The sequence below is a fragment of the Chrysemys picta genome, chromosome 1, assembly GCF_011386835.1.
Source record: "Chrysemys picta bellii isolate R12L10 chromosome 1, ASM1138683v2, whole genome shotgun sequence".
Lineage (NCBI taxonomy): Eukaryota > Metazoa > Chordata > Testudines > Emydidae > Chrysemys > Chrysemys picta.
This window is the reverse complement of record NC_088791.1, coordinates 304,160,674-304,175,082: the sequence shown is the minus strand read 5'-3', so window position 1 is coordinate 304,175,082 and position 14,409 is coordinate 304,160,674. Positions and strand designations below refer to the sequence as shown.

The 14,409-nt window shown below is 38.3% G+C and overlaps 1 protein-coding gene across 8 annotated transcripts in view; it reads right to left on the bottom strand.

The window, feature by feature from the left end:
• The window catches only part of DCLK1 (doublecortin like kinase 1), a 348,891-nt gene that overhangs the window by 55,017 nt on the left and 279,465 nt on the right, over window positions 1-14,409 (bottom strand). For 5 of the 8 annotated variants that reach the window (XM_005286601.5, XM_005286603.5, XM_005286602.5 and 2 more), the window contains exon 6: window positions 12,958-13,052. In XM_005286601.5, coding sequence (XP_005286658.1) covers window positions 12,958-13,052 — 95 coding nt within the window. Of the gene's footprint in view, window positions 1-2,102; window positions 5,964-12,957; window positions 13,053-13,965; window positions 14,302-14,409 lie in introns of those variants that run through there. The other 3 variants (XM_042842794.2, XM_005286605.5, XM_005286604.5) reach the window with 3 other exon arrangements.

Genomic DNA, 14,409 nt, shown 5'->3' with positions numbered 1-14,409 from the left:
GAAGTCACAGATTTGTGTTTCCTATTTCTTCCATTAGATTAGAAATGTTGCACTGTGGTCAGTTTTTTATTTTTAATCTCATCTATTTGTCCGGGCTGAATTTTAAAAACTCTCCCAATACCCCTGAGCATTTTAGGAAAGGAATTCTAACTCTATGTTATTTTGTGCCCTCTGTTAAATTATTGATATAGTACAGCTTCATTAGGCTACTGCTGGTAGCCATCTCCTTATTACTGACAAAAAATGCAAAACGCAAACATTTTTAAGGGAAAAAATAGTTTTGAACCTGGCAGACTAATTTCCCAATGATCAGGACGTGGACTGAGCTGGAATTTGTATCAGTCTCACAGACCTATAGAGTAACGGCTCTTGAAAATGAGTTGAAGCGGCAGTAACCAGCAGGAGATGGAATGTCATCTGTTGCTAAGTTTTCCCCCAGAAATAAGCTAGGGAAATATAAACGAAAGAGGGCAAAGGTGTGCTGGGGAAACAAGGTATTTATTTTAAAATACAGCAAGTACAGTTCAACATTCTTTGCAGACACATTTTTCTAATAATTAGGTGACTTAGGAAGAGTGCTGCTAAAGCTCAGCTGTCAGCAGAACCTGGTACACTGCTTAGGCTATAGCACACTAATTTCTCACTTCATACTTCAAATTTATCCCCTGTCACATACTCACAAATTCACCCATAAGCAATTCTAGGCAGGTAAATTTACTGTCTCCAAAGGACCTTTTAGAAACAAAATTCTTCCTTAGAGGACCTTTTACCTCTAAACACTAGAGCCCAGAATTTAAATTTTAAAAGCTACTGAAATGCATCCACTAGTTAGAGCAACCTCTTAGGATCTATGAATCCCACATGCTTACATTAATTGGACTATTAGATGAACAATGCTCATCCAATATGTTATAATAACTATGAATTATTTTGAAGCCTGCTTTTCCCATTTTCAAAATAAACTCACTGAACATCGTATGTGGGTTTTTTTCCATTTATTTATTACATGACTTACAATATTTTATGATAAGGTTAAGTCTAGCAATACAACAAACTGCAACCAGTATGACATGGCCAAATATGAAACACAAGTACAACACAGTATGATGTAACAATGGCAGAAAATGGAAGTGATTTTCTTTAGCTGATAGTTTTATTTCAAATAATCAGCACTTATTTTTGTACGTTTCACGAGTTTGGCTGATAAATCAATAGTTTTTTTGGTTTCCTGAAACACATGAATACAAAAATGCAATATCTGAGCAGAAAATATCCAAGCACTTTTCTTGGAAAAAAGGCCATATGGAGCTCTTTGTAAAAATCTTAAACTTATTTTGTGATTAATGTGTCAATATTTACAATACTATGGTGCAACTAACAAGAAGAGGCCTTAGCAGAAATGGTGTTAGTTCATCTTTCACTAGAGAGTTTAAATTCAATACAGTGTATACAGGGAAAACCACAACTAATTACCTCTACATTGCAACACATCAGACAATGGGTATGTATATGAACACAGTACTTTTTTTCATACTTTACTGCTCAAGGTGATTGAAATATGAATATAATCAAGATGCACAAATACAGACATTAAAATGCATACAAATATGTATGTGCACACTGTGTATATATATATAGCTTTTATCTAAAAGTGTGTATACACACCCGCACACACATACACCCACCCACACTCACACCCTCCCCACCCACCACACACAATGATTTAAAATGGGAGCTATGGTCACTCAGCAACTCTAACAAATCATATACAGAGGGTAAATAGGCAGAGTAGGCCATTCAACGAGTATTACTAAAAAAGTATAATTATGAATATCCCCTGTTAAGAGGGAAGGGATCTGCTGTTATTACTGTGAGGCCTCAAATACATTTTGAATGGTCTTAAACAACCATTTGTATATCTGTATCTACATGTAAAGCTATTTCTAACTGTGACATAAGGTTGGATTTTTATTGAACATTCTGGTGAGAATCTCTCTTCTTGCCATTGACAAGCAAAAAAACCCAGCGTTAGATTATTTACAATCGATGTATTTGCTTGCATAATAATTGTATACTAAAGAAACGTGCAGTAAACATTAATATTTGTTTTCAACAAGTGAAGAGGTAAATTTAGCCTCTGTGTTTTTCTGTTTTTACTCTTACTTTTTTTTTTTTGGATGAAATAGTAAATTTGGGTACCATTTAAAGATTTTTTTTTTGGAACTGTCAATTTTAACATTTAGAGTTGGATGACATCTTCTGTAACAACATACTTTGCTGTATAAAGTTCACATTGTAGTGTAAATTATAAAGTTGTAAAAGTATAAAAAAAAACAAGCAATTTATTTATTTCAATTTTTTAAGCACGCCAATAATCTCAAGCCATACACTCTAAGGCTGTAGAACATTACATATCCTTTCTTATAATCTATATGCATACATGTATACACAACATATGCATATTTATATAAATACCCCCATATAACTGTATACATTTTTACAGCCACATATACCATAACAAAAAAGGAGCAAAGGGCTAAAAATGAAGAAATAAAATGTACTCTTCCTGAATTGTTTTATGGTTTTGCAAAGCAATTTTCCATACTATGATGCTGTTAGTTAACTACAGCTTTCTGATTTAATTTTAATAATATTACAACACAATATGATTTAATTACAATGCAAGACAGCATGCTTCATGATGGGGCAAAAGGTCAAATAAGTCAAAATATTACCATTCTTAACATTACCATTATTGATCAACCTCCATACATATACATAGCTGTGTATAAGGACCCAATCCTGCATCCACTGAAGTTAGTGATGTTTTTGCCACTAATTTAAAAGAGAGCTGAACCAGACCCACCATTAGGTGTACATGAGAGCTTTTAAAAGTGTATACAGTTCCTCAGGGGAGATGTTCAGCTATTGTAAGTTGTCGTAGATCCATTGACTTTAATAAAGCGATGAAAATTTGCACCAGGTGAACATCTGCCCTTAATATATCAAAAAGACCAATACATTTTTTTCATACATTCATTTAAAGAAGCCAGAAACATGATGTAATTGTCCATGGGTTCAAACCCATTTGGCCCTTTTATATACTGTGCTTCACATTTGAACTGTTTGTTGCTTTAAAAAAAAAAAGTTGTAGAAAGCATTAGGAAAATATTCATGACTAACCACAAGGCTCAAGGGGAAGCAAAGCATTCACAATCTATACACGACTTTCAACCACATGGTAAATTCCTTATGGTAGGAACATGTCATGCAATATAAGGAGAGGAACTATACAAAGTTCAAATAATATGAAGGTGCTTAAGCTATTCTGCTATTTAATAACAGTGACAAAGCCAGATGACAAAATAAAAGTTGTACTATTTGCAAGCAAAGCTACAGTACCAAGTTAACACTTTCAGTTCACCAATAAACTGGAACCTTATGGTCTTGGTCCAAAGAAACATTTAATTTCTGCTCATGTATAATGGAATTACACTCCACATAAAAGGGAATCTTAACGTTTATAAGCAGCGTGCTTTTTCAAACTTTAAGGGACTTCCATCTCTAAAGTAAATGATATAAAGTGTCCCTTGAATAACCCTTTAAAAAGAATCGTATGTTTAAATGATTAAATGTTAGGGACTAGCATACCCTTTGAAACAGCCTGGAAGGAAAATTGGCAATGAGATCTGTCAACTGTTAGTCCCAAAGTCCATGTTCCCCCTCCACAGCTACCAAAGCCATGGAATTCAGATTCACTGGCAATATCTACTGTTTGTGCAGAATGAATAATGCTTAATGGACTGCTCTGAGCAAGTAGTAGTCCATAAGACAGAAGGTAGGCAAGTTAAAATTCTGGGAATTTCTTTTCTTTGCAGATAAAACGAATCCCATAGAGCCAGTAGCTATTTTGTTTCTCTGCCATTGCTTTCTTTGCATTTTTGGCAACTGATGCCAACCCACTGTCACCTATTATGGACTCTACTGGATTAAGTAATTCCTTTTACAAAGAAATATCAACAACAGGCACAAGCACAAGTAACTTCACAGTTGTTGAGTCTTTTAGGTAAAACAGGGCACCTTTTGATCTCGGCAGAGGCCTCTCAATTTCTGTTGGAAATCATTTTGAACCTGAACTCTGAAGCAGGTATGGTGAATCATGTGTTCAAAATGGATTAATCCAATTGCTTCACAAGCCTGCCAGATCAGTGTCTTTCTCCCCAAATGATACTACAACCAGAGAGTGAATATATAGAAGGATAAGTGCTGTGTTCTGCTGCCCTTTCAATTTTTTGTTTTCAATATTCTCTGTAAACACAATGGTAATGTACTAGACTGCAAGCTATAGTACCATGTCAACATTTTCCAGTTACATGATTTTATTAAGGACAAATTAGCATAAATGTAAAATATTACATTTAAAAGTTGCTATATAGTAGCTAACAATCCTCTGGGTATTTAAGCAAATTTTCCTGATTTTTTTTTTTTTAAAAGATGCTGTATTGGGATGTTACCAATCACCTCAAAAATACCACCTGCATAGATTTTTTGTTTAAAAAGAGTGTCACAACCATTGTTGCCAGATTCCTAAGTCTTAAATCATAAGTATTTGATATACTAGAAGTAAATGAACTACTAAAAATATATGACCACTACACTATGCCTTCAATATAAAGAATAAATATTAAATTAAGATTTAACATATAACTGGAAAGACCATAACTATGTAAATTATATTAGTTAGCTCATAGTCTCACAATAAAGCAGCAGAAAACAAACAAAATTAGTAGGTATGTGTTAAGCAGCTGGTTATAATGCAAGATCTACTTTAACACTAAAGGAGTTTTGCATATTAATGTTGTACAAAATGTCCATGATATAGAAAGTAAAGGAACTCAGAAAAATTCAGACCTTAAGAGGTTGATTCATAATACCATCATTTTTAAAGGTTTTCACTTTTCAACTGGCCTGTTTGGAAAAGATACAAAACATACTTTATGTCAGAGTCTGAGAAATATTTTCTTATCTTTAACACAAGTGAAAAATACTCACTTTGTAAGCAAAATATGTGTTTGCAAAAAAAAGGTGTCATTGTGTGTATGTTAGACCTGCTGGCAGACAGCATACTGTATGTATTTTCCAACTAAATTGATTTTTTTCTTATTAATATTTACTTTCCTATGCAATACAAGAGTGATTAATATAACAGCTCTGACATGGTACAATATCATATTCATGCTGCCTGTGAAATGTCATTTTTCATACAGTGATCAAATTGTAGTACAGTGAAGATACTTTTAACAGTTCTTTGAAAGCATTTCTTTTCAGTTAGCAACCATATATGGTTTCTCAATTTTCTTTCTTTTGATTAAGAACTCATTGGAAATCGTGTTATCGAATAAGTGTAAATGCTCATATTATGAAGGAACAGGGTGGTGGTGAATGTCTGATGTCACAATTGTGTTTTGTCACACAAGTTGAGCTATTTATTAACAGAGCAAAAAATGTTTATGTCGATACCATAGCAAATAAAGAGGACTATATTAAAAACTGTGAACATATGATCACTGTTTCAGAAGATAATAGGAGTGCTCTTCTGTGCCCATAATGGATTTCTTCATTAGATTCACCTAACCCAATCATTATCCCATAATGTGTGCACAAATGCTTAGTTTTCATTTCTGAGTCAAGCACTCAATGCCTTACCATAAAGCTTGCATCAAAAAGAAGTGGTAAAACCACAAATGCCTCCATAAATTTGTATATATTTGACTTTATGACTTTAATATTAAATATGCAAAACTCTTTTGTGCAATTCACTGTTACTGTAAATTAGCAGCTAATCTCATAAGAAATGTTAAACCTTCACCAAATCACAAACCATAAACACTGTTCCATTTTCTCTTTTACACTGAGTCTCCTACTGAATCCAAATCATCCGAAGAGAGTGGGCGATACAGGTCCTGTAAGATGAAGGGCAGTATAGATTTGTTTATTGTGTTCAATTTGTTACACTGCAACTGTCCTATAATCTCTTTGCTGTTGTAGATCAGAATTGTTGGTTTAATTTAAAGTAACCTGTCTTAAATCATCAGAGCCCTAGGAACATAAGTAAATCTAGATTTTGTCAATAGGAAATATTTTAAATGGCATTTTTTTAACCTTAACTAATAAATGCCCTGTAATAAAACAGTATCTGATTGCTTTGCAGAATCTCATATCACTTTGGGACTTGGCAATATGGAGTTCAAGTAATATTTTCCTTTTGTTTCCTTCTCAAACAGTAACAGAAAAGTAAATGCTTACCTTGTATTATAAGATCATCAAGACCTAAAGGCCACTGGACCTATGTAGCATGGGTCCAGAAATATTTGATCCTAGGACAGCTAACCCTCAATACTGTGGTTGTATATATAGAACTATCTGACAGTGGTGCTGCTTTTTCCACATTTTTTTTATTTGGTAAAAAGACAGCATGTTAAAATCCCTAGTCACTGGCTCTTTCTGATGGTAGCCAAGCAACAAGCTCATATCAGCAGGGAGAGGGAGAGAGAGGCAGGGAGAGAGAGAGGCGCAACGACTATTTTTCAACACCCACTCTAAGCATCCTCTGACTGATCAGATAATCCTCAAATGCCAGAGATGTGGGAGTATAATGGGTAGCCTCATCCAACCTACACAAGACAACATGTTTCTCAAAGATATGCAATACAAGAAAAAGTTCACCAAGCAGAAAGGTGCATGGTAGAGCAGCATCATTTCAAGGTGAAATAAGCAGAAGTGTTGGTTCAGAGAGGGAGGAAATGAATTCTATGTTCCCCAGTGGCTTACCATCCCCCCATACAACACAACTCATTAAAATAGCGTGGATACCTTGAGTCTCACACTAGGATTCTTTTAAACATGTCATGGGTTTACAAATATTAAAACAAATACAAGACCGACATTGCCGAAACCTGCAATTGTACACAAACACCTCACATGAAAATGGTGAAGATTGATGGACTCAGCAGTAATATTATTCAAATTTTCTTCCTCGGGAGAGCATTATTATTTTTTTAAATCCTAAAAATCTTGACTTAAAAAAAAAAAGGAATATTTAAGATGTATGGGTTTCTTTTGTTTTGTTTTAAAAAATAAAAGATCATAACCCATGAACATTTGTGTTTTCTTTGCATGCACACAAGTCAAGAATTATACATACCTGTATCCATAACAGCCAAGTGTGCTCATAAATCACCAATTCGCATGCATACATACAGCATGCAAAATGGGCCCCAGATTCTGAAAATCATGCATTAAATGTGTCCCTGTCTTTTAGTATAGGCTGAGGCATAACTGTAAACAGTCCTTTCTAATTGTTAATGTAACTATTTAGCTTATTATTCAAACTTCTCCCATATGTACATATTGTTGTGTTTTGGTATTTCTGAAGCATAATGCACAGAAATGCACCCATTTGTTAGGAGATGTGATGGAGTATGTTCCCCACACTCATTCTGAAAGGGTTACTGTAGGCCAGAGGGATCAATTAACTTATTAGGCTGCAAGCTGGGGGATACTTAGGCTGAGAGATAAGCCCTAATTAGGGGAAGATCACCTGTGCAGGAACAGAGGGGGCTTCTATAAATCCAGAGAGCCGATAGCAGAGGGAAGAAATCTGCAGTCACTCCCTGGGGGAAGGGAGGTGTGGGTGAGGCTATGGAATTTAGTCTGCATTAACTCCCTAGGAGGAGGGAGTTTGGGCTGGCATACTCAGAGAAAGCGGGAGACAGTAGGTGTAGAAGAGGCTTAGGAAAAAGGCACCAAGGTTTAGGATAGTGCAGACCGATGCTGCTGATTAGAAGGCCCTGACCTGGAACCCGGAATAGATGGTGAGCCCAGGTTCCCCTACCAGTCACTGGGGAAGTGGCACCATCGGGACAGTGAATGAGAAGACTGCCTGAAATGGTTTGTAAGGAAAGTCTTTGATACCCTGGAAAGGGAGGAGTATAGTGACCTAGGAGAGAAAGAAGCCAAGAAGACAGAGCACCCTGAGTTGCAGAGAGTTATAGAGAGGTGCAGGGCATGCAGTGAGCAGCAGAAGGGGGCGTTGGACCTGGAAAGAGAGGATCCCCCGAGCTGCCAGGAGGATGCTGAGTGAACGCCATGATAGGAGAGCTAATCAAACTTTCTAATCAAACAGATTTTTGGGGTCATTTTCACCAGGACTCCTTTGAGCATAAGGAATAGCCACCAAAAATAAAGTTTGTTTTGTTCCATGCATTTTATTTCATTCACAGCTCACTCAGAAGGCACACCTAAATCCAACTTTTGAAATGTTGGGAATCCCAGTGTATTTGCTGACCCACTAGCATTTATTTGATAGCTAGTGCTGAAATAAATTTTTCTGTGCATCAACTTAGATGAATGTTCTGGAAAATGTATCCACCAATTTTTGTTATGTTATGATCAAAAAAATCCCACACTTCTGCTGTATAAAGACCTCTTTGCACAATACCACAAAAAATTCCTGAACTTTATATTTTTAAACTTTTCAGCTTGATTAGTCTCACTGGGGACTAGTCTCAGGATAAGCAGCAAAACTATAATTAAAATAATGAAAGGAACTGAAAAATTAGGTTGGTACATGCATGGTACAAAACTTCTGCTAAGATTAAAGTAATAGTATTGTTTACAACAACAAACGTAAATAATATCCAAAGTAATTAAAGAAGATGTGATTTTTCTGCTATTTATTATTTATTTATTTATATTACTGTAGTATCTAGGAACCCTAGTCCTGGACAAGGACCCCATTATGCCAGGTGTTGTGCAAACACAGAACACAGACGGTTCCTGCCCGCATTGTGGCATTCCTAAATTGCATGGATTTTCAACTATGCAGCTGTGGAAGTACTCAACAGAAATATTAAAATACTAATCTCAAAACCAACTGGCTCTTAGCTAAGGTTCTAGAGCAGACTCATTTTATCTCTCTAAGGGTATGTCTATACTACCCGCTGGATTGGCGGGTAGTGTTCGATGTATCGGGGATCGATTTATTGCATCTCGTCTGGACGCGATAAATAGATCCGCGAATCGACGCCTGTACTCCACCTCGGCAGGAGGAGTAAACGGAGTCGACGGGGGAGCTGCGGCAGTCGACTCACCGCTGTGAGGATGGCCAGGTAAGTTGAACTAAGATACTATTCGCGTAGCTGAAGTTGCATATCTTAGTTCGAATCCCCCCGCTAGTGTAGCCCAGGCCTAAGGGGTCTCAGTGCCACTAGATGTGACAGAATACCACACCTAGGAGGCGTGTGGGTTACACTGGCCCTATTGAAGTAAAAGGCAAAACTTTCATTGACTTCAACAGGGCCAAGATTTCATCTTTTAAAAGTACAGTAACTCCCCACTTAACATCCTCTCGATCTTACATCCCGGCTCCATTACAGAACATGCACGTTTAAAGTTGTACAATGTTCCGCTATAACATCGTTATATATATATATGCTTTGTCCACGGCTGGCAGCCCCCCATCAGCTCCCCCATGCCATGCCACCCCCAGCGCCTCCCACCCACTGGCGTACCCTGCGGATCAATGCCTTTCCCCTGTTCCCCCCCACCTCCTGCCCGTGGCAATCAGCTGTCTTGCGGCGTTCAGGAGGCTGAGGGGAGGAGCGAGGACGCAGCGCGCAGCCTCCCCCTCCCTCCTACCCACGGCAATCAGCTGGTTTGCTGCTTTCAGGAGGCTGTGGGGAGGAGTGAGGACGTGGTGTTCAGGAGGCTGAGGGGAGGTCACTTAAAGTTGCATTTTTCAGGAACATAACTACAATGTTAAGTGAGGAGTTACTGTATATGCACAAATATAGGGGGTGATGGTAGTGACCCCTATACTTAGGTTGCCTAACACTTTAAATTATAAAAGATTCTTAGGATCTTTTCTTTGAGAAGCATGAATACCCCTATAGTTTGCAACAGGCCTTTGATATTCAATGGGGAGAAACTCTTCATGCTACAAGTGACGTTTCTTTCTACCATTAAATTCCAAAGTGTTATAAATGACCATTTCCCTTCAGCAAGACAATTCTAGCAGCCTGCCTAAATCACTGAACATTCTAAATAGCCTCGCCCAGGCTACTGCCATAGCAGCAGACAATGTACCAGGAACACCAAAGAGCTACCAGAGCATATGTATCTGGAAGGAGGTTCGGGTAGAGAGCCAGGCTGGGATTTCTTTGACAACCCCCTCCCTTCCCAGATCCAGCACATCACATTGGCTTAGCATCTCATCCCCCTGGCAACAAGACATAGGTCAGGCACTCCCCTAACTCCTGCAGATGAGGATGGAGCATATAGTGTAAGTGTCTCATCGGCCCTCTGGAGGCACTATCTGGGACAGGAATTCTCCCATCTCCCAAGCAGAAGACAGGATCTAGCTGGGATCCACCCATAAACCACCGAGATCTAGGACATGGTCCAAGCAGCTCATGTCCACCCCACAAGGGAACCACATGGGACAGGAGTCCTCCACCTCCCAGCATCGTGGAGAGAGAGAGAGAGAGAGTGTGTGTGTGTGTGTGTGTGTGTCAGAGACCAGGCTCCCCTCAACCACCTTGTGATCCCAGCACATAGTATCAGAAGCCATCTCCCCACTCTGGGATAACAACCTTTTCCTGCTGCTGGCTAATGTAGTTAGTCCTGAAGCTCAAATGGTTGCAGCTTTTGCTGCAGTGCTGAAGGCTCATGGATCAAACCCCATTGATGCATGAAGGGGAGTTTGTTACAATCAGATATAAAATAACTTGTTCATTCACTTTTCCTTGGAAAAAACAATCCCAGGCAATTGCATTAAAAAAAAAAAACATTAAAAAAGACTTTTTAGGATGTAAAGTACAACACTCAAAGTTATAAAATGCCAGCTTATGGCTGCCTGTGCAACCATAATTTGTCCCTTGTGCCTGTGCATTATGATCTTTAATTACGTGATCACGTAGTATTTTTGCCACAGGACTTTTGACTCGTTAAATGCATAGTTTGGACACACAACAGAACTGAGTTAGATGCACAGGCCACCGTACTTCTTGCATTCCCTAACTTTAAAATGTTTGACTTTGCAATCTAAATAACATTTTAATGTAGTTTTTTTGCATGTAATGGAATATATGTGTCTACATGTATACACATATTTTGTCTCTTTATAAAAAGACATAATACAGGGTTTTCCAATCTTTACATAGCGTGCACCTGTGTATACCCCACGTTCACATACCTTTTTCTCTTTTTTCCCCTACAGACAAAGCTTTGGGCCACATTTTGCCCACAGGAACGCATGCATCTCCCACTGAAATCAGTGGGACTGCTGGCAATTATTGAGGGCAGAGCCTGACCCTTTTACAGAAGAGTTATTGCTCCTTTAGTTTAATCTTGAATTTCAAAAGAAGATTTCCAATTTGCTGAACATTTTGATCATACCACCACCACGCAATGTTTAAAACCCTGTGTAACTGGAACATCTTCTTCCCAAGAAGAGGTACTGGATAGGAAGAATCCATGTGCCTTACGCTCCACATTTGGAAATCAAAAACAGGTAGAGGTGATGCACTTGGCATGGAAAGGTGCTGACCACATGGCTTCCTTTCAACCCTCCCCTAATGAACATCATTAATAAGAGAAAAGGTCTTCTGCCCTTCCTGATGCAAAAACAGCATCAGTGATGGGGAGGGAGAAGACTGAGATGTATCAGGAAAAGAGGTGGCCTCAGAGCCAAGGAAAAAATACTTTCTGCTGATGATGCCATCCACCTCGATAGAGACCCGTATCATCACTGTGAAATCCAGCAAATTCAGATGACATTTCCCTCACCCACAGCGACCTACTAACAATTAATCCAATAAACCTTGAGAGTCAGATCAAAAGGACCAAGATGACACTGCTACCAAGGAGAGGGCTTCAGGAACAACTCACACCAAATGCAACTCATGTTCTTACCTACCTGTGTTCCGAATAATCCAAAACCTGACTAAACTGAGGCTTCGAGTCACAACTGTCAGGTTTGCTTATAACTCCCTACTTCATAGAGACAGGAAGCTAACTCATAGTTTATTTAAAATTGAAGGAGGCTGAGAAAGCCTGAGTCCAACTGCATTTGCAAGCCAATCTGAGACATGATGCAGTGACTCAAAGATGATTTCTCTGAGGCCCACAGACCACAGTTGAGAAAATGTCAGAAGAGAAGATCAATAGACATCCATTTCATTCTCTTTGGACGAATCCAATTAATTAAATCAGTGTGCACAGCACTGACCTGCCCACTCCCATACACGAGAATGCTATGTTGAACCAAAAATGTTCGGTTATACTACAGCAATAACACAGCTACCACCATCATACTAAAGGGAATACGATGATGGTTAGGTACACTATATACCTAGGCTTTTGGTACAGGAATTGAAAATCTATTGATGATCCTGGGCCTCCAAAGCACTAATACATTCCGCTCTTGCCTTGATGCTGAGCCATTTTGGCTGGCCGAACAAAAAATTATTGTATATGGTCATGATAATATAGCTAAATTCCACAGAGCACTCCTTCACTTTACCTTAGAATTAAAGCTGGGGTGCCAATAAATAAATATGGAACTTTTAGGAGGTCTAACTTTTCCTCCAGTTGTGAAATGCTTGGCAAAAAAAAAACAAAGACATAAAAGTGTTCTGAAAGCAAGAGCAAAGACCTCTTTTTTTCTTCTTAAAGGTAAGCCATTACCCAGCACACTTAATATTCTGCTAGATGGAGAACAGTTGCATTCCAGATGTTTAAGAGTGTTGCACGGGCACAACAAGAATTGTAGCCAACCTCTTCCACCCCATACTTCTGGGTAGGTGTAATGAACACTTTTGGGGAAGGCAATTTTGGTGGCACCCATGCCAGATCCTTGCTCAGCCAGTCTCAAAAATCAGTTCCTTCTTTCCTTACCCTCTGTTTTCGCAGGCTTCCTGGGCTGGTAGGAGATGGGCTTGGAGACTTCCCAGAGCGGGGAGTAGAAAGCTGGCTACCAGGGGTTCCATTAACTAGAAGAACAATAAATAAATACAGAAATAAATGTTCGGCTCATGGTACCTACAGAGTAAAAGCAGAGGAAAATAATTAATAAACATGTATTAATTCTATCTACTTTTTCTTACATTCACCCTTTTCAGATTTGTAAATGTTAAATAAGGTAGTGCAGAAATGAACTGCTTTTCTAGCACTGTGACTCTCACACTGCCAATTTATACAGTGCTTAAACAAATAAGCAGCCAACCTAAAATGACTGTTTAAGTCAATGGTGATGAACTTCATTACATTTTCTTAAACCGTATAGTGCCTATGCATGCATATCATGGAAAGCTATAATGCTTTGTTGCCTTAACAAATATTACCTATATTTAATCCCTTTCATCCCATTTAATTATGCCTCTCAGTGCTACGAACTAGGAATAAAAAGCAGCACTGCTTGCAAGAACAATTCACTGTAGCTTGCTGTTAAACCCCCACTTGTTTGAAGACATTTTTGCATTACTATCTGACCCAAACATCATCCCAGAACTAACTCGGATGGACTTCAGACATTCAACTGAACTGGCCATAAAATCTCAGGTATACATTATACCAAATCATCACTTACTTAAATAGTAAAGTTCTTTCAAAATATTTCAATGTATTTAATGTTAGAAGCATTTTCAGCCTTTATATGACATGCTCTGTAAAATTAAATACCTAATACCTGAAGAGTATCACATAGAGGATGCCAATAATGTTCTTAAAAGCTTACTAAAGCATAGAAAGAAATGCATTATATGCACACACGCTTTAAACAAACAACTGGCATATTAACAATCATATTTGTCAGTTTCAGAAAAAAGAATCAGCAACTAGACACCTGAATTCTCAATCTTATATGAATATTTACATACTAACGTATCAATAAGGCATTTAACTTACCTTCTATGAGTTCTAACATGGACACAGTCTTAGTGTTTAACCTGATGATAGCAAGCACAAAAATTCTTTCCCTGTACTAAGCCAAGCTGTAGCAAAGATGGGAAGCAGTGGGATTAGTTAAGGATAGCTAGGGCTGCTCACAGAGTGAGCTGAATGAGATGCAGGACTCATAAGCAGAAGCCTTTTCTGCGTAAGGCTGACGTCTTCAGAGCAGCAGTGGGAGGTGCAGGTGCTGTCTTAGGGCTACATCAAAGGTGTCAATTAAACATAAAGCCGCTGCTTCAGAATGCCGAGCAACTGCAACCCCCACTCGGATTCCATGAAGCCCAGAAAGCCAAAGCAATGTTATATGCTGTGCACTGAATCATAATGAAGAGCCTTTGGGGGCAATATACCAAATGACTCATCTGAAAATCAAAATGACAATAACTCTTGTGTACCCTT